The sequence below is a fragment of the Triplophysa rosa genome, linkage group LG25, assembly GCF_024868665.1.
Source record: "Triplophysa rosa linkage group LG25, Trosa_1v2, whole genome shotgun sequence".
NCBI classification, from domain to species: domain Eukaryota; kingdom Metazoa; phylum Chordata; class Actinopteri; order Cypriniformes; family Nemacheilidae; genus Triplophysa; species Triplophysa rosa.
In genome coordinates, this window is record NC_079914.1 from 9,930,819 (window position 1) to 9,958,378 (window position 27,560).

A 27,560-nucleotide genomic window follows, 5' to 3' on the forward strand; every position below is an offset into this window, starting at 1 on the left:
CCGCATCTGTTTTGGTAGAAAAGGCCGTATGTCCCGCCCTCTTTAAATTCCCATTGGCTGAGAAAGACGCGAATCATCTCCACCTTGCGCCCTGTTATTTATTGATGAATGTACTCCTAGATATCCTTTGCACATCGTGAATAAAGAACGCTGAGGCAACTAACAATTAAAATATTTTCGTGTTTATCTATAGTTGATTAAACGTTATAAAAATTACGAATTACCAATAATCTATTAGAGGAACTTCAACAGGCAATGGCCATTGGGAAAGCATTGATTTAATGTTTCATAAAGGGTTTTTATTTTGAGTTAAAAAGGCACACTCTTCAACCTTTATTACAATATCCATTTTCTGTGTTAGGTGTTTGGATATTTATGAGCTAAAACTTATTCAACTTCTTAATATCTGTGCTACAGTAAACATTTTCACGCAACAATATTACAAAATTATGTGTATTTCCAAAATAGATTTTTATATATAAAAATACTTTTGTCTTTTGTCTTGTTTTACCCCAGTTATTGTGATGAATGCAGATTAAATCAAATAAAAAATACACTAAAATAACTGTTTGCAAGACCTTAATGTTTACTAATAATACACTTTATTACAAATAAACAGTGTTGGGTAAGTTACTCTGACAAAGTAATTAATTACTAGTTACTAATTACATATTCAATAGTGTAATTAGATTACTGTACAAATTACTCTCTCCAAAAAATATTTAGTTACTTATTACTTTCTATATCCTATATCAACCTTGATTAGTTAAGTGATTCAAGGATAGGCATGAAAGGGCTCTTTTAATTCATTCAAATAAATAATATTAAACTACATAAAGTACTCTTATTAACTGACCAAAGTATTACAAATGTGAGAATTATACATTAAAGCACAGATTTTAAAGTTAGACTTTGAATTTTGATGTCAATTCCACTATTGCACACACATATATTACACAAAGTATTTAGTTTAATTACATCAAAAATAACTAATTAAATTACAGAAAAAATAAGAGTAATCCCTTACTTTACTTTTTCAAGGGGAAAGTAATTAAATTACAGTAACTAATTACTTAGTAACTAGTTACACCCAACACTGCAAATAAATCTATATTTGTGTGTTTCCATGTTGTCAATTTGTAAACCAGTTAAACACACACATCTCATTCAACTTAATTTTTCAACTTTATTACTAAAGCAACTTTTTCAAATCATGTATGCCAATCTCTAAGCAGAAGTGTAGTACAATGCAGTTTATTCATAATATCTGCTGTATAAAATTGTACTTCTATATATATTGCCTACTATAATAAATACCACATAAATAAAATTAGTAGTATGTAAAATACATGTGGTAACATTTATATCATAATATAAATAGTTAATGAACCAAAGATTAACCAGTGACCATTTTTATGGTTAAAACTATTATTATATTTGTCCTGTAAGATGTATCAAAGCCGACGTCTGTGCAGTATGTAATATACCGAAATCTCACAGACCATTTCACATATAAAGTAACAACAAGATACACAACAGAACCACTGTACATGCCGTAAAGCTGTTACCACTCATATCTCATCATGAACACAGTTTCCCCTCGAGAATTTAATCTGCATGGCATCTGATGCAAGAATTAGCAACCTCCTGCCATTCTCCGGAAAGTCCCCAAGCATCCGTCCTGCAGGAAGCTCAGGGTACCTGGATTTCTTCACGTCTAGAGAAAATACAAATAAACATGGACGAGGAAGATAAATGCTGTTAACAGAAGATGTATAAATAAAAAAAATAATGGCAATAGTAATAATTGACTGTCTCTTGAGATCAGAATATTGATTTCTGGGTGCTTTAAAGCAGTGGTCACCAACCTTTTGAACCCATGATCCTCGGAATTGTTGAAACGCAAGATCTACCACTCAAAAAGTTGAAAATAAAAACAGCCCAGATTGAACCTCCAGTTTGTGGCCTTTTATTTAGCCTATATAATTGTGGGTCTATTTGAATTACCTGAAATTCTTTGTTCCACTTTTCAGATGCAACTAAGCAAACTCTGTAACATGTTGCCACTTTCAGTGTGCCAAAATGAGGTGAAAAACACCAATTCCAACACCAGTTCAAGGACTTTAATTCATACATGACAGCTTGACATTAAAATGAGGTTAAGAATTAGTTGAACAAGACCCTCATTTTTAGGTATTTACTGTATAAAGATTTGTTATTTATGATGCATTTATTTGGTTTACTTTTATTAAGTATAGTATATAGTCTATATTAAGTATATAGATGGAAATGTTATAAATAGACAGCATAATGTCTAGGGTAATTTAAAATAGTGCAAATAATGCACAATGCATTTCTTTGGGTATGTACTTGTACTTGTGCATAATGACAATAAAGTTAAATCTAATATGAATATAACCTACAAAAAGAAAAATATATGCTTTTTAAATATGTGCTTTAAATATAAACAGTAGTACTGTTTGCAAACTATCCATAAATAGTTTAAATAATGATAATTTATGTTATACAAGTGTAAAACCAGAGTAGTTGAAAGCTGGACTTAAAATATAACTTAAAATACCGAGGGATAGGTTTTGTGACAACTAGCCCTCGGTGTCCCCTATATATAAAACAAACGTATAGTCTTATGTTTATTTAGTACTTCGAATAACTGTCTGGGTGTCACGTGTGGGAAAACTCTGGAAAGTGTTGTGTGCCATCAAAACTTTTTTCCTGAAACTTCTCACTTCTGCTTTTGACAACATCAGTGGCTTTAAGTTTTGCACTTGTGGTAAGTCTCTCGAATTCAGAAATAGCCTCTCTGGTCAGCATACACGTATAGGTGATTCTTCAGGCGAAGGTTTTTTTAGTCTCTGGCTTATCGCGTAGTGCACAGCAGCAGACCTTGAGTTCCCATCACCCCATTCTGAAAAAACCCACCTGCTCATAAGGTCTTTCACCTTTATGGGCTGAAATACAATGCACGCTGTATCTAGATATACCACTGAAGAGATCAACATACCCGTATATTATATCCAGAAATCTAAAATAATAGATTTTAACTCTTTAGTTTGGAACATACACAGAACGGTACAACATATCTTCTTTATATTGTTGCTGACCATGTGCACTCCTTATGACCAAAATGACACATTTATAATATTACCTTCCAACAGAAAAACCTCAATGTCACAAAATTCAGATCATCTAAAACTGTAGTCACAATCTCAGACAAATGTTTCCAGTACTTTTCTGTATATGTGAATAATTAAAGCACCAAAAGAGCTCGAGGTGTGCCTAATAAAGTGGCCGGTGAGTGTGTGTGAGCTGTTCCTCAAAAGCTTTTCATTGACTCAAATAAGCATTCTCTGGAGTGCAATGCTTGTCTCTGAGGCAACCAAAGCTTTATCAGTTTTAAAGCAACTGCTGCCCCTATTTTCACCACTTTCAAAACACAAAAAAGCTTTTTACATTACATGTGTGCTTTATGATAAACAGTTTTTAGAATTTAAGAACAATATTTCTTATTTACTTATTATAGGCCTATGTGTATTTGACGACAGGTGTTACAAATTGTAAAAGAATCTGCTCATAATCTTTCATAGAATTTAATGTTCAGTGGCTTAATTAGACTTGCTGTACACCTGCTGAATACCACAAGAATGCGCAGTGTGTTGGCAAACTCGGTCCTTGGGGGGAAAGTTAAACAGATTCAGATTACAAAAAGGACCAGAAAGTTTGCATCCCAAATAAATCGCACTGCCCAATGCAAATAAAACTTCCATTGTTGCACGAAAAGTTGTTAATCTGGGGATTTAAAGTAGATCACATGTTCTGACTGAACAACAACACGAGAGTACGCGCATTCCAGTGCGCGCTTTTCGTGCATCGTTTTGCATCGCAAACTGCGCTCAAAAAGAAAGTAGGCGTCGAGATTAAACCTTAAAAAGAGACGTATCGATGGACTTTTGCGGAATTAACGTTGTGTTTGTGCGGTAAAGTTTGGGCAAAACTTTTCATTCGCGTTTGAAGATGACGCATTCGTACAGCCAGCGGTCTCTGGTGGTGCTCGCGCTTTTAGGGATTTTATCCGCAATAATGTCGGTATTATCCGTCATTTTGATTTTCCAGCTGCAAGCCCAACAGGCCAGCATAAAGGATTCTCCGACTTTTGTGTCGACTGAGATTATCGCAGTTTTATTGCCCGTTTCTACAGTGCTGTCAGCGTTGTCTCTAACGCTCAACCTGAGCTCTGTGGTTTTGTGTCTGCTTCATAGTTATTTCACAAATGAAATATGCAGAGGGACACAAGATACACTAAGGTATGCTTTTACCTGCGCATTGCACATATATGGATTTAAATATGTTGTATATTCACTGTTTGTACAGTTACGTCACACTCAAAATGAATGAATGTCATTAGACACAGAGTAGCAGGTGACACTAATGCATTACATCCTCTAAAATAAACCTGAGACCAGTCGGTTAAAATGTTACTTCTAAGTACAAGCACAAATTATCAATAGATAACAATATTTTTAATCTGATGCAATGAGATGCATGCATTTTATTTGTGGGTGAAGCGAGCAATTTTTAGGGAAATTAACCATGGTTTTACTACAGTAAGCATAGTTTAACTATGGTAATTGTAGTAAAACCATAGTAACCACAAATTTACCATTGTCTCACTACAATAACCATAGACTTAACAGTAAAACTATGGTAATACACATCTGCAGAAAAAGAAAACAAGGTTACTGTAATTTTACTATAAAAAAAAAACATGATTCATTGGTATAAGAAACTATAAAAAATGATAAAAAGTTAAATGAAAGTTAAAATAGGTTGTGGGATCCCACCTTTAAACTTCATACCTTATTATGTAATTCTAAGTATAGAACGTCTTGTTTAATGCTTTCCCCTTTTGCATTTCAGGAAACAGGTCTTTTAGACAATTCTGACAATTTGGTTTGCAAATATACATGCAGGTACTAGTTCACCGAATAGGTAATGAACTCACATTTTTGTTTGCATCCTAAGGGCCGACTGGTTCCTCTTGGATAGCAGGGCAGTCCGACACGTGGCCATTGGGCTGTTTTGTCTTGGCGTTTCAGTTTACCTAGCTGGCAAGTATTACATTGTGGCCTACCAAACCACACGAATGTCATAACCCACACATTATGCACAAAAAGTTGAATTATTTAATTCAGTATATACAAATTTACAGAAGGCAATCACATGTTGACCTCTTTGCATCACTTGTAGAGCTTGTACATGATTTATAGTGTACAAAGAATTACTTTTGTAAAGCAGCTTAAACATATTGCACGTACTTCCTTCCTTAGATCATTTACACGTACTGTAAATGAAAAGGGTTGCAAAACGTTTCATTTTCAAATCCACAATAATCATCAGAAGTTGTAGTAGGAGATGGTAGATGGTCTCATTCAGGCCTAACGTTCCCTCATTAAGCTCAGAGATGCACTGGTTTATATCCCAGAGCTCTGCTTTTCTCCTCCATCCTTAATCATGCCGGAATCCACAGCTCTTTTCCTGTTAAAACACAAAATATCAGTGCTTATTATTCATAAACATAACTTTAAAGTCATACTATAATGTATAACCTCGACTGACTTCCACATTTTTATTTTCCCATTACAGCTATGTCCATTTACATGTTGTTGGTGTTTGAGATCGAGACTGGAATAGCTGGCGCTTGCGTGCTCTCCGCTGGCGTTCTCTTCCTGCTACTCATCGTCATTCACGTCCTTATACAGGCTGCCTGTAGCACCAGACGTTTCCGCAAAGAACACCCTCATACCCCGTACCAAATGGACCCCATTAGCCCATCTAGAAATCAAACGTCGAGATTCACGGACCAGCCAAGAAGGCAGCACAGCTTAGCCAGTCTGCATGCGCATTTCTCAAATCCTGCTACCGTTGAACCCAAGCAGAAACAGCAGTACTCTCCATCCAATGGGCCTCATGGTCACTCCAGAGATCAAGAAGGTTACGGCGGTGGCGGCCGGACACACCGGACCCTTACGAACGAGTCTATCCAAGGCAAACCGTGGACGGGGGTGAACAGCGAAATGAGATCCGTATTTGCTCGCAAAGCTACAGTCAAGGACTCTACTTTAGTATAAATGGGTATTTATTTAATATGCTATATATATCATAATAATGATTATAAAATGAATTGATGACTGAGCATCTGTATACTGTTGTCCTAGATTCTGAGGGCCGAGATATTTATGTGACATGAAAAGATATGTGAAATTATTTCTTGTACATGTAATATAACATTAGAGGTGTTAACAATCCACACTACATGTTAAAAGGTTAATTGTTGGAAAGTTACCGTTTAGCAATAGTGTAGCTTTGTTTTTAGTAGTTGCAAGTCTTTTTCATTACATTATGTGTAGTCATCAAGTTATTATTAAATTTAAATAAAAGTACACAGGCTGAAATGAAAAGTCACACTTAAATTCCACATAATAACACAATAGGGTTGCAAGTCATTGAAGAAAAATGCGCTAATAAAATAAATAAGTAAAATCTGCCAAATAATGGGATACACGATAATGCTTAAAGTTTGTAAAATACATCTGAACTACATTGAAGTATATTTAAAAACTGCAGCGATATGCATATTTGCGATGTTTCAATAACTCTGATATTTCTATGACGTGGTTTAAGTAAACATGGTAAAAGACAGTCCAAAATGCCATTTTTAATTTCTATCACAATTCAACAAAAATAGTACTACACAGACTCCTGCCCTATAACAGCTCGACTGAAGGTTCTGTGTAAAAACCACAAGAAAACAGCTCACTTCTCAAAGTAGAAACTCGGTTGGCTGAAGACAAACTAACCTTGTAGAAACACTTCCATGAGTCAAGGTGGTGTGACTGTGGCATGTGTGGGTGTATCGTTTGGATTATTTGCAGGGTTCACAGCACTGAAGCAACGTGCATGTTCAAAAACAGAAAAAATAGCAAATTAAAACTGTGAAGCAAACAATAGAAGAAAAATTAAACGGCTCCAAAAAACAATCACACTGAATCGTGGCACTGAAATTATAAATGACTAAAAAATAAAGTGACAGGTGTTGCAAAACTTTGATGTGAAGTAAATGTGTAACAAGCAAAAATAAGAATACACAGTCTCTTTAAAGCAATGTATGTTGCGCGGCCGTATCATTTTCTCACCCTCATGTCATTCCAAACCCGTATGACTTTCTTCTAAAGAACACAAAAGATAATATTTTGAAGAGTGTTCATAGCCAAACAACATTAGCCCCCATTGACTTCCATTGTATGAACACAAATCCACTGAGGCATTTCTCAAAATATCTTCTTTTGTGTTCCACAGAAGAAAGAGTCATACACAGGTATTACATGAAATGAAGGTGAATAAACGATGACAGAATTTTTATTTTTGAGTGAACTATCCCTTTAATGCAGACAAGTTAGATATAAAACAGTAATTTTAAATATCTATCTCTAGAAGATATATATAATATCTATAAGCACAATCTCTGGAAGGTTACTAAAATGTTTTTTTTTTGTGAGCAACATTTTTGAGTCTTCTACCTGCGTCCTTGCGAGCTGATCTTTTCCTTTAATGAAATGGCTTGTCGGAGGAGCCCATCTATGTTCTTGAAATACAGGCTACTATTTGTCATGCTTTTCACAGCGCTGAAAACACAACGAGAGAAAGGTGTTACACCACTAAGAAAGTGTTGAGTAAAATCATTAGCAGCCTTAAGCATTTTATGTTCGTCTAGATAAGCAAATCATACCTGCATGCATATTCAACACTGTATATTGCTCCCTGACTTTGCTCTTCCCAGCTCTGCATATCTGTCTACAAAAAAGAAAAATATGTTAACATGACACAGTAGTCAAATTGTAAGCATTTTTCTAAATTGCTTGCGTTTTAGAAAGTCTGTGTAATGTTTTATTTGAAAATTTAAGTAGTTTTCATGGAACTTATAATGCTGATAACGTGTTGGGTTCTATTGGTGGGATGGCAGACTGGAACCAAAATCACAATTAAATCCTACAGGAATAAGGCACAAACACACTACATAAAGGATCTTTACAATGGTTTCAATCGTAAATGTCTCATGTACAGCTGCTTTGTAACAATGAAAATTGTAAAAGCGCTATATAAATAAAGTTGAGTTGAGTTGAGTAAACTGGCTTTTGGTTCATATGGCATTCATAATAACAACCATTATATATTTTTTAGCAAAGACCAACTAAATTTTAACAGATCATCGGGTTTCAGGGTATCATATCATATAATGCACCTTGTGCTGCACCAGTTCTGGTAAAGACCTCCTGACATGTTCTTGTAGTCTGTACAGGGCTATAGACGGTTCATTGGCCAACACGTACATACTCTCCGTGAATTTATCAGTCACTGCGACACAGAGAAATAAAACACAGTCAATATCTCTCCATTAGCTTTATTACACTGAGTTTACTGCAATCACAAATCACACTGTTGACAATACATACGTACATATTGCAATTAAATTCATTCATTTCTTTTAAGTATGTTAAATAATGACGCTTTACATTTATTTATTTACTATATTAATGTGTTTTCAGTTATATAACTTGTATATCGTTTTGACAGATCTTTTTATCTATACTCGGTTTTCGTGATTTGCAACGATGCACATTGTTGTGCACAATAGGCCTTTATATTGTTTGGAACGAAAAGGCTAATTATTATGTTCTTGTAAACTAACGTTACATAACAAACATCAAACGTTTTGAATCTAGCCATAGTACCTCTTTTTACTTTCAACTGCATTTCTTGATCGTCCATTTGTATCGTTTAAGAACCCGTGAATAAATGTAGGATACACGTTTACTGCTGTTATCATAGCGCCGCTGTGTTTTCCTATGGGTGGGTGTGCAGCAAAAAGGCCTTCCGGAGAAGCTCTGGCCAAATAAATAGTTCCTAGGCACACTTCCAAACCTACTTTCTAAGAACGATGGGAATAATTTTGCAACCAAAAATCGATTCTGTTTTATCGTAAAGTATTGTTTTAATTTCATACTATGATATGATCCGTCCGTTTATCATTGTGGGTGTTACGAGTAACGCACGTGAACGTATTCTATTTCAGTTTCACTTTTGCAAACGAATGAGGAAATAAAAGCAGCATATATTGGACAAGCTCGAATAACAATAATAATTGCTATAGTGTTTATGAGATTTAGGACAATAAAGTGTCAGTAGTTTAAGGTAAGAGCTGTCAACACACTTTTATTTTAGGATTTCATATTACATGAAGTGCCATTGGTGATGTTGTAGTGTTATGTTTTTTTTCTCTGTTGTGTACTTTTAAAACAGGTGTAATGTTCAGAGATTATGGAGAACAGACATGAGGAGAGTGCTTTAAATCACTCGACCACTTTGACGAACAAACAGCGTGGGAACGAGGCCACAGTCCGACCGGCCACTTTAGATGGTGAGTCCGCACGCGCACGTAAAATTACCACATTAACTATAACTACAAAATACCATAGTTACAAAAAAGTATCATAACTTGATAAATCACCAATGTCATAAAAACATTTTGAAAATGTTTTGTTCATGTCCAAAAATCTTTGCTACATTTTAAGTGTAAGGGTAATTTTTGTATTTGTTTCTATTTGATAATCCTTTAACATGCTATTTTAATATAACTTTAATGCGTTTTAATGTTCTCTTTTAGTCCTCTCCATACATCAGCTGTCAGCCCAGGGAGAAATTTCCCAAGTAGAGACTCATCTAGCCAAAGGTACAATATACAATACACCATCATGCACTATTTAGGGAACATACAGAATATTTGATGTACATTATGCATACTTTTACAGACAGTTTTCTGCTGAACAATCATGATGAGCGAGGTTTCACGCCGTTGATGTGGGCTGCTGCTTTTGGAGAGATAGCCATGGTGGAGTTTCTGCTTCAGAAGGTGAGAAAGACATCTGCCTTAAGCCGTAGGACAGGACAGGTTGAGAAGGAGTTAGAAATAATTGTTGTTTAACTTGTTTTCAATCAGGGGGCTGATCCAAAAACGCTGGCCTGGGAACGAGAAAGTGCCCTGTCTTTGGCCAGTGCTGGGGGATTCGCAGATATCGTTAATATTTTGCTGAAACATGATGTTGATATTGATTCCTATGATTGGGTATGAACATTACTTTATTAAAAAACATTTTATAAGAATTTAAACACAACACAGCTGTTGAACAACTAAATATGTGAAATTGCTGTCACATTCTAACATAGAATGGTGGGACTCCTCTTCTGTACGCGGTTCGTGGGAATCACTTGAAATGTGTTGAAGCTCTCTTGAGTAAGTCTTCTAACATTTATTTTTACAAGTATATTTGTGATGAAAGTTAAGGTAAATTTGTTTTCAGGATGTGGTGCAGATATCACATTTGAAGCAGATTCTGGATACAGCCCTATAGCCCTCGCTGTTGCTCTGGGCCACAAAAAAGGCAAGTACTACTTATAGTCTAAACAAACAATTAAAGTGAAAGTTCTCCCAAAAATGAAAATTCTGAAATTAATTTACTCACCCTCTCGTCATTTCAAACCTTTATAACTTTCTTCCGCAGAACACAAAAGAAGATATTTTGAAGAAAGTTGGTAACTGAACAGCATTGGACCCCATTCACTTCTATTGAATGGAAACAAAACCAGGTCCAGTTAACAACATTTTTCAAAAGATCTGCTTTTGTGTTCTGCGGAAGAAAGAAAGTCATACAGGTTTGAAAAGACAAAGGGGTGCGTAAATGATGATAGAATTTTTAATTTTGGGCAAACTATACTTTTAATTTTACTTTATGAATTTCAGAATAGACTTCATCATGCCAAGTTGTTGAATCTTCCGATTCTTTTGCAGTGCAAAAACTCCTTGAAGATCACATTCTGAAACTGTTTCGGGAACCAGTTTAGGTATCGAAAAACACATGAAGCATAGGACTACTTTTAAAACACTTTTTCAATAGTCATGCATACTGTATAGCTTTACTATGAAATAGGAGATGTAAAGAGCAATCTGTTTTTATATTTTTTTAATAAAACACATAATTAATCTGTATTGACTTGAAATGGCATGTGAATATGATGAATTGATATCAAATCAGAATCTCTGTATTACAAATACAAAGAAAATCACTTTTGATATCCCTGTATGGGTGGAAAGTGTTTTCAGCACCAATCGTGAATTTAAGTCTCTCAATCACCAAGGGAAAAAAGACTGGTTGGCATTCCCTCCTCTTCATACTTCTTTTCTGAGAATGTCACAAAATCTTTTCCCCCAGGATATCCAAAGTGTAAACAATTATTCTTCCAAAAAAGTCAGCGCTGTTTTCAAACACTATTTTAAGTCTCTGCACCAAAGGGGCATCTGGAATGGGAAAACTGTGGGTGAAGAATCAAGGATTTGATAAGCTTGGGATAAATGAAAGAAATGTACAAGTTGGTCATCAGCCAGGCACAAAAAAAAGAGCAAAAATTCTAGTACTGTTCCAAAAATGCAAGTTGAGTTCAGCTGGCAGACAAAATGAAGAATGATGTGATAATGCAACTACAGGCTAAAATACACTACAAGACTTTTGCTCAGATTTTGCCCAGATTTTCAGTCTGGACTTGTTGCAGAAAGTCTATGCCAGTCTGCAATTTGATCAGTTAGTGTGTTTCTATCTCAAACTTTCAAAAAGTCTGCAAGTGTATGATGTCTAGTTTAAAAAAAAATCTGTTCAGATTTTAAAAGTCTTGTAGTGTATTCCGGCCATTAACAAATATATTTAAATATTGTCTACGGCAGAATTGGTGGCACATGTAAGGATATCTGTAGACAGTTGTTGTCCTCCGGATAGAAGTCTAAAATATGTTTGAGATCTTCTTCTTCGGCACTACCTGTAAAACAAAATGTACTTCCCAATTCTGATTTACATGACTGGTTTTAACTGAGCCTATTGCTGACACACTCATTTTTAAAGGGACAGTTCACCCAAAAATGAATATTTTTTATTTACTTATTTTTATGTCATTACAAACTTTCTTCTGAAGAACACAAAAGAAGATATTTTGAAGAACGTTGGTAACCAAATAACACTGGACCACACTGACTTTCATTGTATGAACACAAAACCACTGAGACATTTTTTAAAATAACTTTGTTTGTGATACACAAAGGAAAGAGTCACATACATATTATATATAATAATTATTATAATATAATAATATAATTCAAACACAAGATTAATAAGAATACAAAATGAACACAATTATATCTTAACACTAATAAATGCTATATTTACAAAACTAGAGGGTTATGTTTGTAATTTCTTGCAAACCTTTGGGGATCCTAGTGCTTTATGGGAGTGGGCGATCCTACACTTTTTTTAAACCGTGATTTTACGTTTCAATGGTAACAAAGGCTTCTCTGGTTGGTTAATAACTGTGTATTTCATAGGCTTGTTCGAATTTAATGCGACGCAAAATTTAATGCGACCTTCCCGAGTCACATTAAAGATTCGTTCAACCATCACTAATACACAGACGTTTGCTTTTAAATGGCTCTCGCGGTACTTTGATGTCATCCGCCTGTCGGTTCTTGCGTCGCTTAACAAACAAACACAGTTCAAGTCACACTCGCATGTCTTCTGCAGAAACACAAACCAAGGAGCTCATGGTAAAAAAGTTGTAAAGCTTGGAAATGTGTGTAAGAGTTTTGACCTTGACGAAAACCTTCTAACTTGGAAGTTTTTCCTGAAAATCCTCCTTGAAATTGTAGTCGCAGCTCTGTCGCTTTCACTGGCTGTGGAAACTCCAAAATAACCCACTGACATCCTCCCTAGTAGACCAAATAATGATAGTTAAGTGTAACCATAGTCAACCATGATATTTGTTGCAAAATGCCAAAACATTGTTATTTTTTACTATTACAACCCATGGTTTACCTGGTCTGAATTCCAACATGTCTCCTCATTGGCATCAAACATAAACTTTTTGCCGAATTGCTTGACATCTCTGTTCAGCACTGAGCTCACTCTGTATAATATAAACTCATTTTACGCCATTGCATTTTTATAGTATAACAGCTATCGGTGCTTTTTATTAAGAATAACCCACTTTATCTTACCTGCTTACAGTGTTGTTACAAATCAACGAAGCTGCCATATTTCGACCTTTCAACTGTGAGCAAAATGACGACATGGCTGATGTCACTCCCTGTGTTAATATGAGTAATTCTCTTTTCCTACCGGTAGATGTCAATATTGCTCCATAATGGTCAGAACCTCTATGGATTTGGTTGGATTTTTTGGATTTATATACTGAATTTATACATAAAGGAGAAGAATGATAGTATGTCATTGTTTAAAAATGTCCTATTCAGACAATGTCATCCTTGCTGAAAAACACAATGCTACTTATAATGGTTTCCATTACAAATACAATGACATGACTAGCTGTAGCATTGAACACCTTTACAAAATTCTTTGTTTTGGGGATTATTCCAGCAGAATTTCTTCGTTTTGTATTGGTTCCCAGATGCCATACAACATCCCATGAACAGAATGCAACACATTACCAGTAGAAAAACCTGTAAAAAACATTAAAGTTAACAATAAAACCAGTACAATTCCCATTAAAACAATAAATTGTTTTGTTCAGCAGGGATGTCAATCATTCGAGTATTGTTGGGCCTATGAAGACCTTGGCAATGACCAGTGGTGTAAAGTATTTGAGTAAATGTACTTAGTTACTTTACTTAAGTATCTTTTTGGCTACTTTGTAGTTGTACTGAGTATTAAAGATATTAGCAACTTTAACTCTCTACTTGACTACATTTTTGAATAAGTATATGTACTTTTACTCCACTACATTTGTAATTACCAATGCAATAACACATTACATTTTGCATGGCACCTAACTTTTTCTGCAGCAGTTTATTTCTGCTACAGAAGAAGCAATATTGCCATTTACATTTACTTTTTCTTGTTTTTCACTGACATGTCTCTTAAGTGTTGAGGACTAGTGCTGCTTTGAGCCTACATTCAGTACGAGTAAAATACTCAAGTACTGTTAAAATCAGATACTCGAAGACTTTTACTCAAGTCGTTTTGGAATTGGTGACTTGTAACTTGTAATGGAGTAATTTTCACTGCAAGGTATCTGTACTTTTACTCAAGTATGGTTTTCAGGTACTCTTTACACCTCTGGCAATGACAAATGTCAACCCTCAAACACTGGCACTTTGCTGGACCACAGAACAGTAGGGAGTCACTGTTCTAACCCATCATAAATTGGCACTGTATAAAACGAATGCAAATAATTTCATGTTTTTGTTCTTTTGTAGGCGACGTTTGTAGCTTCACTCATTACTACAGTTCCAGGAATACAGTTCGGTCTTGTCTTACATCAGTTACAGCTTTAATCTAAAACTTTGTGTTTGTCTATTTTTAGATGTTTCTTTTTCCTGTAAAGAGAAGCAGGATCAGAAAACGAGAGGACTTTGCTGACAAGACTGTAAATGAGCTTGCCGTCTCCGGGCCGTTTGATTGGTCCTGAGGTTGACGATTTATGAGCACTTGAGCAGATTGCCTCGATAAAAGAACCGAAAGATTAAAAACCTCAAAATCACGACCACCTTTTAACAAAACTACACTAATTTCTAGCCAAACTTTGCTGTATTTAATACAGAACATTTTTTACTTTATAACTGACTTTAAAGGGACAGTTCACCCAAAAATGAAAATTCTGCCATCATTTACTCACTCTCAAGCTGTTTCAAATCTGTATAAATATTTTGAAACATGTGGGAACCCAAACATTTCTGGGAACCTGCTGACTACCATAGTAGTCTCGTTTCCTGGTAGTCAATGGTGACCCAGAACTGTTAGTTTACAAACATTCTTCCAAATATCTTCTTCTGTGTACAGTAGCATATATCAATAAAATGTATACAGGTTTAAAGCAACTTGAGGTAAATGATGACAAAATTAAATTTTTTGGGTGAACTATCCCTTCAATAAAACTTAACCACGCTTACTAATTAGACTACAGCAAATTTCTTTTTATGCAATGATCACACAGGCCATTTAAGATTCAAGGCGTTTATTTAACCGATTGCATTGAAAATCTGTGTAAGTTGGCGAGCATCAAAAAGACAAAATCTTTTCTCTTGCTGTTGATTTCCAATCGTTGTTGAAAATCATTGCTCAAGGGAAAATATATGGATGAGATTCCATTTTGAATGTTGTACGTTGATACAGTATTCACAACCAATCAATTATTTTCAACGTCTTTCGACGTGCCACAAAGCACTCGGAGCTTTAATAAGCTGAAAATGACTTGAAAATAGAAGACACATCTGCTTGCTCTAGATCAAGTAGTGATGTGATCTCGCTGTCTCCTGGTTTTATGGCAAGCTTGCTTCAATAGTAGCGAATTAAACCGTTTAGTAGCAAATGCATGCGCAAAAACACGCCCGGCTGCGTCCTTTACGAAGTGCAGTTTCTTCAGGCAAAGGATTTCCATTATTGTCCTTTTTCTGCACGTCTGGAAAACCTGGCAGTCATTATTCAAGGTGAACGTACGTGCTACTACCAGCACTAAATTAGAGGAAAGATTGATAGACAAGGGAAAAGTACTGATGAGGGAACGGAATATTCACAATTGGCTCTAATTGGAAGCTTTTAGTCACTCTATTGGATGTTTTACTCTGGTAATAGTGATGTTATAGGAAAATTTGCATCGGAATGTGGTAGTCGATTTTGATGTGCTCTTGTTTGCGGTTAATATACTGAATAAGTCGCCTTGGATAGAGGTGTCTGGGTATTGAATATATGTAACATTAGTCTGTAAGTGCATATGTGTTCTTCATTCATTCAACACTCATTTGCTGGCGGACACTTTTATCTATAGCAATATGCAGTGTTTGGAATGATATAAGCTCTGTCTCGTTTCGTAAGGCTGCGTCCTTGTGTCCTCCATAGGTATCATCCTCTAAAGCAGTGGTCACCAACCCTGCTCCTGGAGATCGACCGTCCTGAAGATTTCAGCTCCAACCCCAATCAAACACACCTTAACTATCTAATCAAGGTGTTCAGGTTTGCTTGATAATTACAGACAGTCTGCAGGACGGTTGATCTCCAGGAGCAGGGTTGGTGACCACTGCTCTGAAGGATGCTGTATACGGAGGATTCTCAACTTAGAATTAAACGAGACATCCTTCGTAGGACATACGGGCAGAAAAGGAAACAGGAAGTACCGCGTTGCTATGACAACACGTTGCACTGGCACACCTGTCAAATTAATTAAAATGATTTCTACATGATTTAAGAGGTAAAAAGTTGGTTACTTTCTACCCTAAACAATGCCAAAAGAGTTAAACAAATATAAAATGTTTGCCGTACTGTTTCAAAACGTTTAAAAACATGCCTGCTAAGATTAAAAAAACGTGACACAAATTGTAAACTGTTAACATTTAAACACCACATATGTGACCCTGGACAACAAAACCAGTCTTATGGGTCAATTTTTCGATATTGAGATTTTTACATAATCTGAAAGCTGAATAAATAAACTTTCTATAAATATATGAGTTGTTAGAATAGGACAATATCTGAGATACAACCATTTAAAACTCAGGAATCTGAGAGTGCAAAAAAATCAAAATATTGAGAAAATCGCCTTTGAAGTTGTTAATCAGGGGCACTGTGGCAGACCATCCACTCACAAAAATAAAGTTTTTATATATTTAAGGTAGGAAATTTACAAAATATCTTCATGGAACATGATCTTTACTTAATATCCTAATGATTTTTGGCATAAAAGAAAAATCGATCATTTTGACCCATACAATGTATTTTTGTCTTTTACTAAAAATGTTCCCGCGCTACTTATGACTGGTTTTGTGATCCAGGGTCACATATTTGATTGAATGTGCAGCTGTTGCCGTTTATTCAAATAACAGACGTTAGCCGACGCAAAGAATTGTGGGTTATCTCTAGCAACGAAGGATACAGCTCATGTATCCTCCGAATTCCTGTCAAAGAAGGTCGCATTTGAAGGGTGCCTCCGGAGAGTCCTACCTGATTTTATGAAACGAGACAGCCTCGATGACGTAGCAGCCTTCGAATGAGACCTCTGGAGGATGCAGACTTACGAAATGAGACACAGCCATAGAGTACCTCAGAGATGATGTATTTTTGTAGGCCAACCAGGAAGTTAATGCCGCTGGTTCCCTCGACCGAAAGCCTATTCATTTTTCCCATAGGATTTTGGAAGATCGCAAAAAATAAGATCTGTGATTAACAACGGTTTATGGTCTTTACAAATTAACACAACATTTGTTACTTTTGAAGCCTAAATACAATCACCAGAAGTAAAAAGCTAACATGAGGCTATAAACAGACTACACTACGGTCTATCGATATCAACGTCACCACTACCACACCTCCAACAACTCTTTCAAACTTTATTAAAAATATTTTCCCTGGTAAGTAATTACTCCATGAATGAATCCCCGTCCACGTTTTCAGAGATTTGTGCCCATGTTGCATTATTTGTGAGCTTTATATGTGTGATGATGTCTAACGTCCACTCCAAAGGATGTAGTCGCTTTTAGCAACTTGTTAGCAACCGCCGTTTTAAGACACAATAAAGCTTTGAAAAGTCAGGAGCGGGTTAGAACTGGTGTGTTTTATGTCATAGATTAAAACGTGAAAATATTTAGCAGTTTTGTAACCATTAGGGTGACCATACGTGCCATTTTTCTTGGGCGCTTCCTGGTCAGGATTTGGCTGCATCCTCCAGAGGTCGCATTTTTCGGGCGCATACGTTATCGCGGTTGTCTCATTTAAGTTAAAAAAAAACATTATAAAATTAACATTTATTTCTCTTAAGATGTAATCATTGTAGTTTCATGAAATGTTACGGTTGCTTTCCTGAAATAAAACCTGAAATAATAAACTTTGATGACGTATGTGCCGCAGATTTAGAATTCCTGTCCAGGACACGTCTGTTGCATGTATGATCACCCTAGTCTTATTTTAGGCAATTAACCAAGAATCCATAAAAAAAACATAGACTTTAAGGCGATGGAACCGGAAGTGCTAACATGCTAACTCGCTACCGGGGTTTGCATACAAAAATGCGTCATCTCTATAAGGTACTCTATTGTGGGTGAATAAATTATGAAAAATATTGTATTTTTAGGTAAACTTAATTAAAAACAGCTTGTTATATAGAAATGACTAAAGGGGCCATCCCAATACCTTTGTCCATATAGTGTATTTGAGTCACAATATGAATTTTGTAAAATATGTATAATTAGCCTATTCATAACTGATTATAATGCTAATCAGATGAGTTACATCTTGTGCAATACTTTACACGATTAAGGCTATTTCTATGGAGCGATCAGTGCCTTATATGTAGTGTGTTCCTATCACTTATAAGCTGTTATAAAGCAGCTGTCTATGTCGGCAGTGGACAGCCAAACAGGTCACTAGGTTTGCCAGAGCTCAGAGTGCCTGCATGCCTTCGGTTATTTTAGAATTATGTGAGAAGCAAATAAGAGGGCATTTGTTGCCATGGTGATTCAATTTGCGTGTTGTTAAACCCTTGCACTGTATGGAATCATGCATTAGAGAATATACCAGCTACAGATCAAATGGAAAACAAACATCTAGAGCGCAAATCAGATTAGCACGAGAGCTGTTTCAAAGAGCTGTTTAAAATCACCGTCAAGGATGTTTTACTCAAAAACGCCCTTCCAGATAAAACACTGGAATTCTGAGATGGCCATGTAGCGAGATGAACAAATTGATCGTCGTGTTCTTTTCGTATGTTCTTTGTACACTCTTTATTCGGTTGCCAGTCTCCCCCGACCCCTTATTGTTCCTTGAAGCCTTGAATGAAAACATCTGTTTCTCGCAGTCGCCTTCACCGGTGAGATGGAGTGAATCTTGCTGGTTTAATGCTTTTACTTGCACATCAGTTTTGCCTGTAAATTGCTTCTACTGCTATTATCAGGAACTAACACCTTGAATATGGAGGAATCCATCACATTAACCTCTGTGTACACATTGATTCACGGCTGGGCTGTTGATTCACAAAATATTACAGTCTGTAATATAATTCATACGGAGTCCACGGCTTTTAGGAACGTACAGGCACATCGCATGTCATGTATATGTGGAGTTCGGAGAGGTGCTGCTTTTGATGACCGACGTCTGCCGAAGGAACTTCATCACGTCTGGGTCAATTCGGTCGCCGTTAGCTCAATTCAGGGTCCAATATTGTCCAATCCAATTGATTTTCCTCTCAATGGTTCCAATTTCACCTCGTAAATGATCCCATTTCCATGCAAACTCCATTCAAACTCTTTCACTCTATATCCAATTTCTTTGGCTCATCCCCACATAATAGACGCCTTCACACTCTCATTGCCTCTTTTCAAATAAGCCCTCCAGACATCTGGACCTGTTCCGTAAGTACATTTTGTACATTTTGGCCTCCTATGAGAAGTTGGACAATGTGAGTGTCATTCGAGATGTACGTGAGCTGCAGTAATTAAGGAGTTACTTTGCTTCAACCCTGTGATATTGCCGGGCATTGCTGTCACAGGGTTACCTTTGTGCAAGTAATGATCACGGCATGAGTCGGTGTACTCCGCTTTTATAGTGATAAGATAGATGTTCATTTTTAAATGGTGTTCAGTACTCATTTTACCCTTGAGAACATCTTGCCTCATCTTATTAGTAAAGCTTCTTTTTTTATTTTAAATTGAATGTTATTTGCTCCTGGTGCTGTAACTGTTGAACGTTAACATAAGAGCATTAAAAAGTACCGTATTAGCTATCTGCTTGATTAGAAAAAGCCTGCATTACCTACACGAGTATCACTAAAATTAAACAACTACCACTAAATTTCAAGTTAAAAGTTTCAAGTTGAACGTTTCAAGTGCTTTAAATGCTGAATCGAAGCAGAAACATACTGAAAAAGTAACAGAATTAAAGTTAAGTTCACTTTAAAGGTCAATTGTATGAAATTTAGCGGCATCTAGTGGTGAAGTTGAGAATTATAACCAACGGCTCACTCCACCCCTCACTCCTCCCTTTTGAAACACAAACACATTAAAATGCCATCATGTTTTCGCTTCTTTGCCGAAGGAGATAACGTATTTACAAAATGCACTCTGTAGCGCAGTTTGTCCGTTTAGGGCTACTGTAGAAACAACATGGCGAATTCCATGCAAGGGGACCTGTGGTGCATGTAGATAGAGATAGCTCATTCAAAGGTAATAAAAACAATGCTTTAATACAGTATGTAAGGTCTTTATATACCTCTGAAGACATACTGTAGTTATGTATATTATATTTAATTTCTGTCAATAGATCCTCCAAAAAATGACACACTGGACCTTTAAAACACTAGAAATGCCATTAAGGGGTTAAAAATATTTGCTGGTAATAAGTTTGTGAGTTTCTGCTATGTTCACGTCACCAGCCAGAATCGAAAAAATAACAAACTCTGCTGGATATTAGTCTATAAATGGCTTTCTTATGGCCTCTACATATTAAAAGAAATTAACGTAGGCCTATTAGGAGAAATATAACATCAGAGCTTGCTCTGGTCTACAGCTATGAATCTGTACATTCCATGCTCCTTCCCATTAAAATGGGCAAATCTGTCCAAATATAATAAATGACGAGTGCTGCTATAAACTGTGAAATAAAGCACATTATTACAAATGTTATTACAAAAGGCTATTACAAAAACTGTAGCTACAATTGAACAGGATGGTTGAATTCAGTCGGTCTTAACACCACAGAGTTGATATCCCTTCCCTGCTTTAACCTGGCCATTTAACATAGCGCTGGCATTTAGGGGAGAGTCAACGGATCAATGGTTTGGAAATGTCACCTGACGGAAATGCTGTGATATGATGGAGAAGAGGATATTATTTGTGTAAATCCATCCTTTGTTCACAGCGTCTGGCACTTCTAGTTTTCTAGTATTTGGAAGGCAATCTCTTTCTGAAGAACCGTAGACCAGAAGAATGCGTCTTGGCGTCTCTATGGGATGGGTTGCGTTGGTTCCCTGTAGCTTAGCAACATTCTTGATCAAGTCCTCGCATGTAGATAAGTCAACATCATCACCGGTGAATTTACACAGCGCTAATACCTTAAATCCTGATGTTGACACGCTTGTCTAAGTGCTTCTCGTGTGTTAATATGAGCTAGCTCACAAAACCGCTGCGGAAGTGGTGTTTTGAAGCACAGCTGGAACAGCGTTTGATGTTTTTGTGAATTAAAGGTTTAGAAATGTTTGTCAGACCAACAGTGAAATGACACAATCCTGTATTGAGTGTGTACACTTGCATTATGGGTAATAACACGTTTCCATGAATAATAAACTGGCGAGTTAAAATACGATGCCGAATCAAATCAAATCGCGTACTTGTGTAAACACATTTTGATCCAATTATGTCAAATATGTCAGATTTATTTTAACAGGATTATGCTGTGACAATCCATGGCCCGCAAATCTGATTGCTTGAAACTGGATTAGAAATTAAATTGGATTTTTTTATATAAACACTATCCTAAATGACTTCTGGGTAACCAGGCTTTATATAGAGGATTTAAAGTCGGACAAACCAACTGACTCAGCAGCGTTCCTTGAGAACGTCGCAATTGTCTGCGGATCAGGTAGGATGAGAGTAAAATGAATAGACAAGTCTATAATAGACCCCCGGCGCTAAGTCACCAAAAGTTCTCGGCGACAAATTCTTCAAAGAGATATGTTCAAGGGCTATTCTGGCAGTAAAGAACAAATTAATTAGTTATGCCAAGGCCAGGACTTCATTTATTTGCAACAGAACAAACGCTGTCCTCTTCCGCAACCATTAAATGCTGTTCTTCATGCGGCGAGGCGCTTCGTTCGCTGCGAGGTGTCAGATACGTCTTATCTTGTTTGGGGAAAAATGGAAAGCGCATTACGTTGCGCAGGGGTTGGTTTCGTTTTTTTGCCCATCATTGAGTGGAGTGAACCTCATGTATTTTCGGTTATCTGGTGTGGACAGAGACACGGTCAGACATTATCGTGTGTTACACCCGGTGCTTGTTATCTTATAGCGATCTTTATTTTTAAGATTTACTTTGTTACAGTGATGGAGATGCTTGGCAGTCAATGATAAGAAAGGATGTGTGCTTTTCTGGCGTTACTAAGCGCAACAGGGCATAGGTTTGATTCCCAGGGAACGTACGTTTTTCTGTATAGAACATTGAATGCACTGTAAACGGTTTTGTGTCATATCTATAGACAAACATATTAAAATTCTGTCATAATTTAGCCTCATGTGGTTCAAACCTGTTTATTACTCTTTCTTCTGTGGATTAAAAAAGAAGATATTTTGAGAATTGTCTCTGTGGTTTTGTGTTCATACAATGCAAGTCAATGGAGTCCAGTGTTGTTTGGTTCTTTAAAACATCGTCCTTTTTGTTTGGCAGAAGAAAGAAAGTCACACAGGTTTGGAATGACAATAATGATGAGTAAAGGATGAATTTTTGGGACTATTATCCCTTTAAACTGTCATTTAGCTTCAGAGCCTAGACTTCTAGAATCGTATGGACTTGTATAGAAAAATGCACTGTGAATGTCATTCCTTATTCTAAAGCATCTCTGTTTGTGTTTTATAACAGAAAGAAGCTCATACGAGTTTTGGTGAGTACGTAACAGCATTCACATATTCTTTTAATAATACAGCTCACATCTTTTGATAGCTTTAGAAAACAAACACAAGTACACTACGCTCGTCCGCCATCCTTAAAGCCACGGACAGCTCCTCCAAACTCATCTCATTCCTGTTTGCGTTTTTGATGGATGTGCAGCATCTTGCCCCTAACCGCTTAAATCTCTTCGCAGCACTTGGTGGTTTGTGCTCGTGTCTTCTGTTGATTTATTTTTCCGTGGGACGGAGCACTCTAGGATCCACAAGCTCATTACGATGAGTCAGGGTCAGGGATGAAAGCATGACTGTTCAGTGAAAGGGGTAAATAAGCTTGATACTGAAGTTGGGTTAGGGAAGCGACGTACTCATTAAAAGAATGAGTCCCATTCTTACGTCTGTGATATGATAAGTCGTCCTTCAGAGACGCAATTTAGGCCTCACGTAAACCACCGAGACGCACAGGGTGGCTTTCTTACACCATTAAAGAGTAAATAAATCTCCCCACCGGCCACTGGAAGTTTTTTAGAGGATTCTTTTTATTAGGGGTAAGCAAGCGACGCACACGGCTGTGAAATCGCTGGAGATAAACCCAGTGTGCAGTAAAGATTTGTGGGAAAGTTTTCTTACAAGCAGGTTAAATGTTAAATTCAAACCCAGTGATCTTAAAATGAAGTGTTTGTTAATTTTTTATTCAGAAGCAAGGGAGTGTTTGATTGGAGAGAGAATGTGAAGGCCACAAGGCAGTTTTTTATTGTGTGAAAATTTGTACCTTACTGAACGGCAGTTTGTTAATATTCTTACTTTCCATAATGATTTGAATTTTATTCATTCTCTAAATTCTTTTTATTTTCAGTTTTGCATCCAATATTTGCCCTTACATATTTCTGAGTGAAACATAATATCCAATGAAAATCATCACACCAATTCATTTTATACCAACAAGTTCATTTGTTTGGAGGTTAGAGGTTGTTAAAACATCTGGCAAAACTTTTGCTGTGTAAGGTTCCAACACAATGTCAAAAGAATTCGGAAATTTTACGAGGTGGATAATTCGTATGAATTTAGTACGATTTGCTTTTGCGCAAGTCATGTTAGGTTTAGGGGTGGGGTTAAGGGAGGGGCTTTAGTATAGCATTTTTCGAATAATCGTATGTTTTGTACGATTCATATTGTACGAATTCATGCAAATGAACCAACTCGTAAAATAGTTATGAAATGTTTTTAAAGTTAATCCAAATTAAGATTTCGAGTTTTTAGAAAGAAATATATATTTTTAAAAATAGTTTTGTTTTTCATTTTTAAACCCGTCTCTCACCATGACCATAATCATAGAAGCTGACGTGGCGTTAAAAAAGATGTAATTTCTCTGTCACTGACAAAAAATGACTTCCGCTTGCTTTGTTTTCCTTGCAATTCACTGTCAGTTTGAACAATGTTACTCTAGTTTACTCGAATGTGTCATGATTCGGGGTGAGACACAAAGATACACAGACAGAGGCCCCAAGTGCAGACGGGAGGTAAGGGGTTAAACAAGACTTTAATAATATATAATTACAAAACAAAAACCCATGATGGGGAACATAACAAAACATGGAAACAGGAACAAGGACTAACTAAACTAAGATAACAACACTTGACATTAACCACAATAAACTAGACTAACTACAGCACAGCACAGGACAAGACAGGACAGGACAGGACAGGAACTCACCCACATGACACAAACATGACACAACAATGCAATGATCCAGCACAAGACAGAGGGGGCATTAAATAAGGGGACAAATCAAGAGGGAACAGGTGTGGGGCATGAAATCAATAACAAGCAATTAAGGAGACGAAATGGTGAGAACAGAGACGCTACACCGGAGAGAAAGAGAATGTGGAAGGCCAAGTGGGCCAAAACTTCTCTCTCCATGTAAAACAAGAGGTTCTGTCATGGTTCTGCCACTAGGTCAAGAAAAGCAAGACAAGATGGGGCAGAACCATGACAAAAGCCCCCCCTTAAGGAGCGGCATCCTGACGCTCCCTAAGGAACAAACAAGACTAGACAGACTGTGACAAAAAACCATAACTATACAAGACATAACCAAAAACATGATACATAAAAAAAGTCCAAACAAAGACATGGCGCCGGCTCGAAGGCCGGCTGGACAGAAAATGGCGCCGGCTGGAAGGCCGGCTGGACAGTACATGGCGCCGGCTGGAAGGCCGGGTGGACAGTACATGGCACCAGCTGGAAAGCTGGCTGGACAGTACATGGCGCCGGCTGGATGGCCGGCTGGACAGTACATGGCGCCGGCTGGACAGTTCATGGCACCGGCTGGAAGGCCGGCTGGACAATACATAGCGCCGGCTGAAGGGCCAGCTGGTCTGGACATGGCGCCGGCTGGAAGGCCGGTTGGACAGGACATGGTGGGCCGCACAAAAAAAAACGTTCATTCTCCCTTCACAAACTGACACATGTATACACAAACACCAGTAAACAAAGCACTTTCTATTTCTAAAGACTTTTCCATCCCTAAAAAATATACATTCATGCATGGCCGACTGGGAGGCCGACTATCACCGGCTGGGCAGGCCTGGATGTTGACGAGACGGGGCGGGAAGTCGGTGGCTGGGCAGCGCTCTCTGGTGGCTGGGCAGCGTTCTCCGACGGCTGGGCAGCGCTCTCTGGCAGCTGGGCAGCAAACAAGGACAGGAACAACACATAAACAGGGTGTCGACTCGACAGGCCTGGGTACCAGCTGGGATGCCGGCATGGATCTGTAGCGGGAACAGGACACCGGCGGCCTCAACCCTGGAGGGGAATCCGATGACCTTGTACCTGGAGGGGAGCCCGGCAGCCTCGACCCTGGACGGGAACCTGGCGGCCCCGACTCTGACAGGGAGTCTGGTGGCCTCGACCCTGGAGGGAAGTCCGGCGGCCTCGCCCCTTGAGGGGGACCTGGTGGCATCAACCACCCCCAAGATGGGGCAGAACCATGACAGAATGTGCATTTTAGGATATTAAGGAAGATCTATTGACAGAAATGCAATATACTATACATAACTATGTCTTCAGAGATGTATAAAGACCTTACGTAATGAAGCAGTATGTTTTTATTACCTTAAAATGAGCTATTTCCATGTAAATACATCGCGGGTCCTCTTGCATGGAATTCACAATGTTTTTTCTACAGAAGCCCTAAACAAACAAACTGCTCCATAGAGCGCGTTTCGTAAATACGTTATCTTTTTCATCAAAGAAACGAAAACGTGACAACATCTAAGTCCTGTGTCAGCCACCTTAGTGCTTTGAAAGGGAGGGGGGAGCAGTGGAGTGAGTTATTGGTTGCAATTTGCAACCTCACCACTAGGTGCCGCTAAATTTCATAAACTGGACCTTTAAATGTTAAAACACTTATTTTTCAACTGTGTATATAGTAAACATATTCAGTGGCTATAAGTTTACACATGCATTTGTTGCATGAGTCATTATCTTTTGTATTTAAATTAAATTTCTCAACTTGCAAAAGCTTTCATTTTCTCCTGAACAATTTTTATCTTCAGTGTCTTTTGAGTTTCCAAGTAATCTGATGCCTTCATGGCTCAGTCAATTAATTCATGTTTCTACTCTGTTTGTGAGTTTAGGAACGCCTTAATGGTTTGCGTAGGGACAATGCCAATTAGCTTACTGCTTTCTAGATGAAAGGGTGATTCAGATGAACGGTCAGGTTAACAAAGCCATCTAAATGAATAGAAGAAGGGAACAATCGTACTGTCACGGCTTTGAAAGGAGTGTTGAGCACGTGATGTGACAGGGCTCCTTGTTGCTAAATCAAAAGACCTGGAGAACCTCGACATGCACAGGGCTTTATGTCTGAGCGTGAATACATTTACACATTTTCAAATGTCTTATATCACAAAGTGAGTCACAAGATTACTTTGGTAACAGGTGCATGATGTTCAGATATACCTACATCAACCAGGCTCTTATATCTCTGTTCTTGCAAAGCATGACTTTGACGAACAGCAAGACCTCTTCATTTTTGCCAAACATGCACAACACTACAGAACCTTTTACTGTGAATTAGAATCAACCTTAGAAGCACTTTATTTTTATGAGAAATGCGTTTCTACTAGTGACACTGAGCAAAATACAAGATGTTTTTAAAGTACTTCTGTGGGCTGCACTTTAGAACAATCCATAACAGTGACTCATGCAAAGCTTGTGTTTGAGGGAGCAAATGTATTGAAGACTTTGACATGGTAAGAGCAAAATGTCAGCTGCGCTTGTCTGTACAAGACTCATGGCTTACGGGGTGGTTACCAAGCTGTTGCTATGGCAAAACTATTGTTAAGTATGGAGTTCCTAGGGAGCTCTGTGGGGTTGCTACAGTGGTGTAAAGTATTGGAGTAAATGTACTTAGTTACTTTACTTAAGTATCTTTTTGGCTACTTTGTAGTTGTACTGAGTATTAAAGATATTAGCTACTTTTACTCTCTACTTAACTACATTTTTGAACAAGTATATGTACTCTTTACTCCACTACATTTGTAATGACTAATGCAATTACACATTACATTTTGCATGCCACCTATCTTATAATTAATATTGCCATTTACAGGGCAATGAAGGTACTACAATCTTGTGGATTTTGCCATAACTTACAAAAACTTGTCAACATGGCTTCTTTATATGAATATGAGTGCAGTATCAGGTAGATGTCAATCGCTGGCGGTTTATACACGGTTAGCCCTTACCCGCTATTTCTACAGTAATATATTGGCAACACTGTTGCCAGCT

General features: G+C 37.3%; 4 protein-coding genes across 8 annotated transcripts; 2 read left to right on the top strand and 2 right to left on the bottom strand.

Annotated features, from left to right (window-relative positions):
• The first annotated feature begins 3,613 nt into the window (after window positions 1–3,613).
• tmem221 (transmembrane protein 221) lies at window positions 3,614–6,893 on the top strand. Its single transcript, XM_057326160.1, has 3 exons — window positions 3,614–4,322; window positions 5,041–5,126; window positions 5,662–6,893. Exons 1-3 carry the CDS (start codon window positions 4,033–4,035, stop codon window positions 6,144–6,146), a joined length of 861 nt encoding a protein of 286 aa, XP_057182143.1. The 5' UTR covers window positions 3,614–4,032; the 3' UTR covers window positions 6,147–6,893.
• Window positions 4,560–8,956, bottom strand: borcs8 (BLOC-1 related complex subunit 8). Of its 2 annotated transcripts, XM_057326165.1 has the most exons (6): window positions 8,808–8,956; window positions 8,318–8,430; window positions 7,805–7,869; window positions 7,596–7,700; window positions 6,876–6,961; window positions 4,560–5,553 (listed from the first exon to the last, which is right to left on the bottom strand). In XM_057326165.1, exons 1-5 carry the CDS (start codon window positions 8,842–8,844, stop codon window positions 6,898–6,900), a joined length of 384 nt encoding a protein of 127 aa, XP_057182148.1. In that variant the 5' UTR covers window positions 8,845–8,956; the 3' UTR covers window positions 4,560–5,553; window positions 6,876–6,897. The 2 variants fall into 2 exon arrangements, with proteins under 2 accessions (XP_057182148.1, XP_057182149.1); XM_057326166.1 differs by lacking the exon at window positions 6,876–6,961.
• Window positions 8,957–9,136: 180 nt separating this feature from the next.
• rfxank (regulatory factor X-associated ankyrin-containing protein) lies at window positions 9,137–11,034 on the top strand. Of its 3 annotated transcripts, XR_008962123.1 has the most exons (9): window positions 9,137–9,267; window positions 9,376–9,493; window positions 9,740–9,805; window positions 9,885–9,985; window positions 10,073–10,198; window positions 10,300–10,366; window positions 10,434–10,514; window positions 10,635–10,803; window positions 10,922–11,034. XR_008962123.1 is itself a non-coding variant. In XM_057326162.1 (8 exons), the coding sequence occupies exons 2-8, from the start codon at window positions 9,394–9,396 to the stop codon at window positions 10,876–10,878; spliced, it is 546 nt and encodes a 181-aa protein (XP_057182145.1). In that variant the 5' UTR covers window positions 9,137–9,267; window positions 9,376–9,393; the 3' UTR covers window positions 10,879–10,972. The 3 variants fall into 3 exon arrangements, 2 of the variants coding, with proteins under 2 accessions (XP_057182145.1, XP_057182144.1); XM_057326162.1 differs by lacking the exon at window positions 10,635–10,803 and having other exon boundaries at window positions 10,874–10,972; XM_057326161.1 differs by lacking the exon at window positions 10,635–10,803 and having other exon boundaries at window positions 9,138–9,267.
• Window positions 11,035–11,321: 287 nt separating this feature from the next.
• On the bottom strand, window positions 11,322–13,248 carry nr2c2ap (nuclear receptor 2C2-associated protein). Of its 2 annotated transcripts, none has more exons than XM_057326164.1 (5): window positions 13,169–13,248; window positions 12,987–13,077; window positions 12,775–12,880; window positions 11,872–11,940; window positions 11,322–11,443 (listed from the first exon to the last, which is right to left on the bottom strand). In XM_057326164.1, the coding sequence occupies exons 1-5, from the start codon at window positions 13,240–13,242 to the stop codon at window positions 11,322–11,324; spliced, it is 462 nt and encodes a 153-aa protein (XP_057182147.1). In that variant the 5' UTR covers window positions 13,243–13,248. The 2 variants fall into 2 exon arrangements, with proteins under 2 accessions (XP_057182147.1, XP_057182146.1); XM_057326163.1 differs by having other exon boundaries at window positions 12,763–12,880.
• Window positions 13,249–27,560: the final 14,312 nt, after the last annotated feature.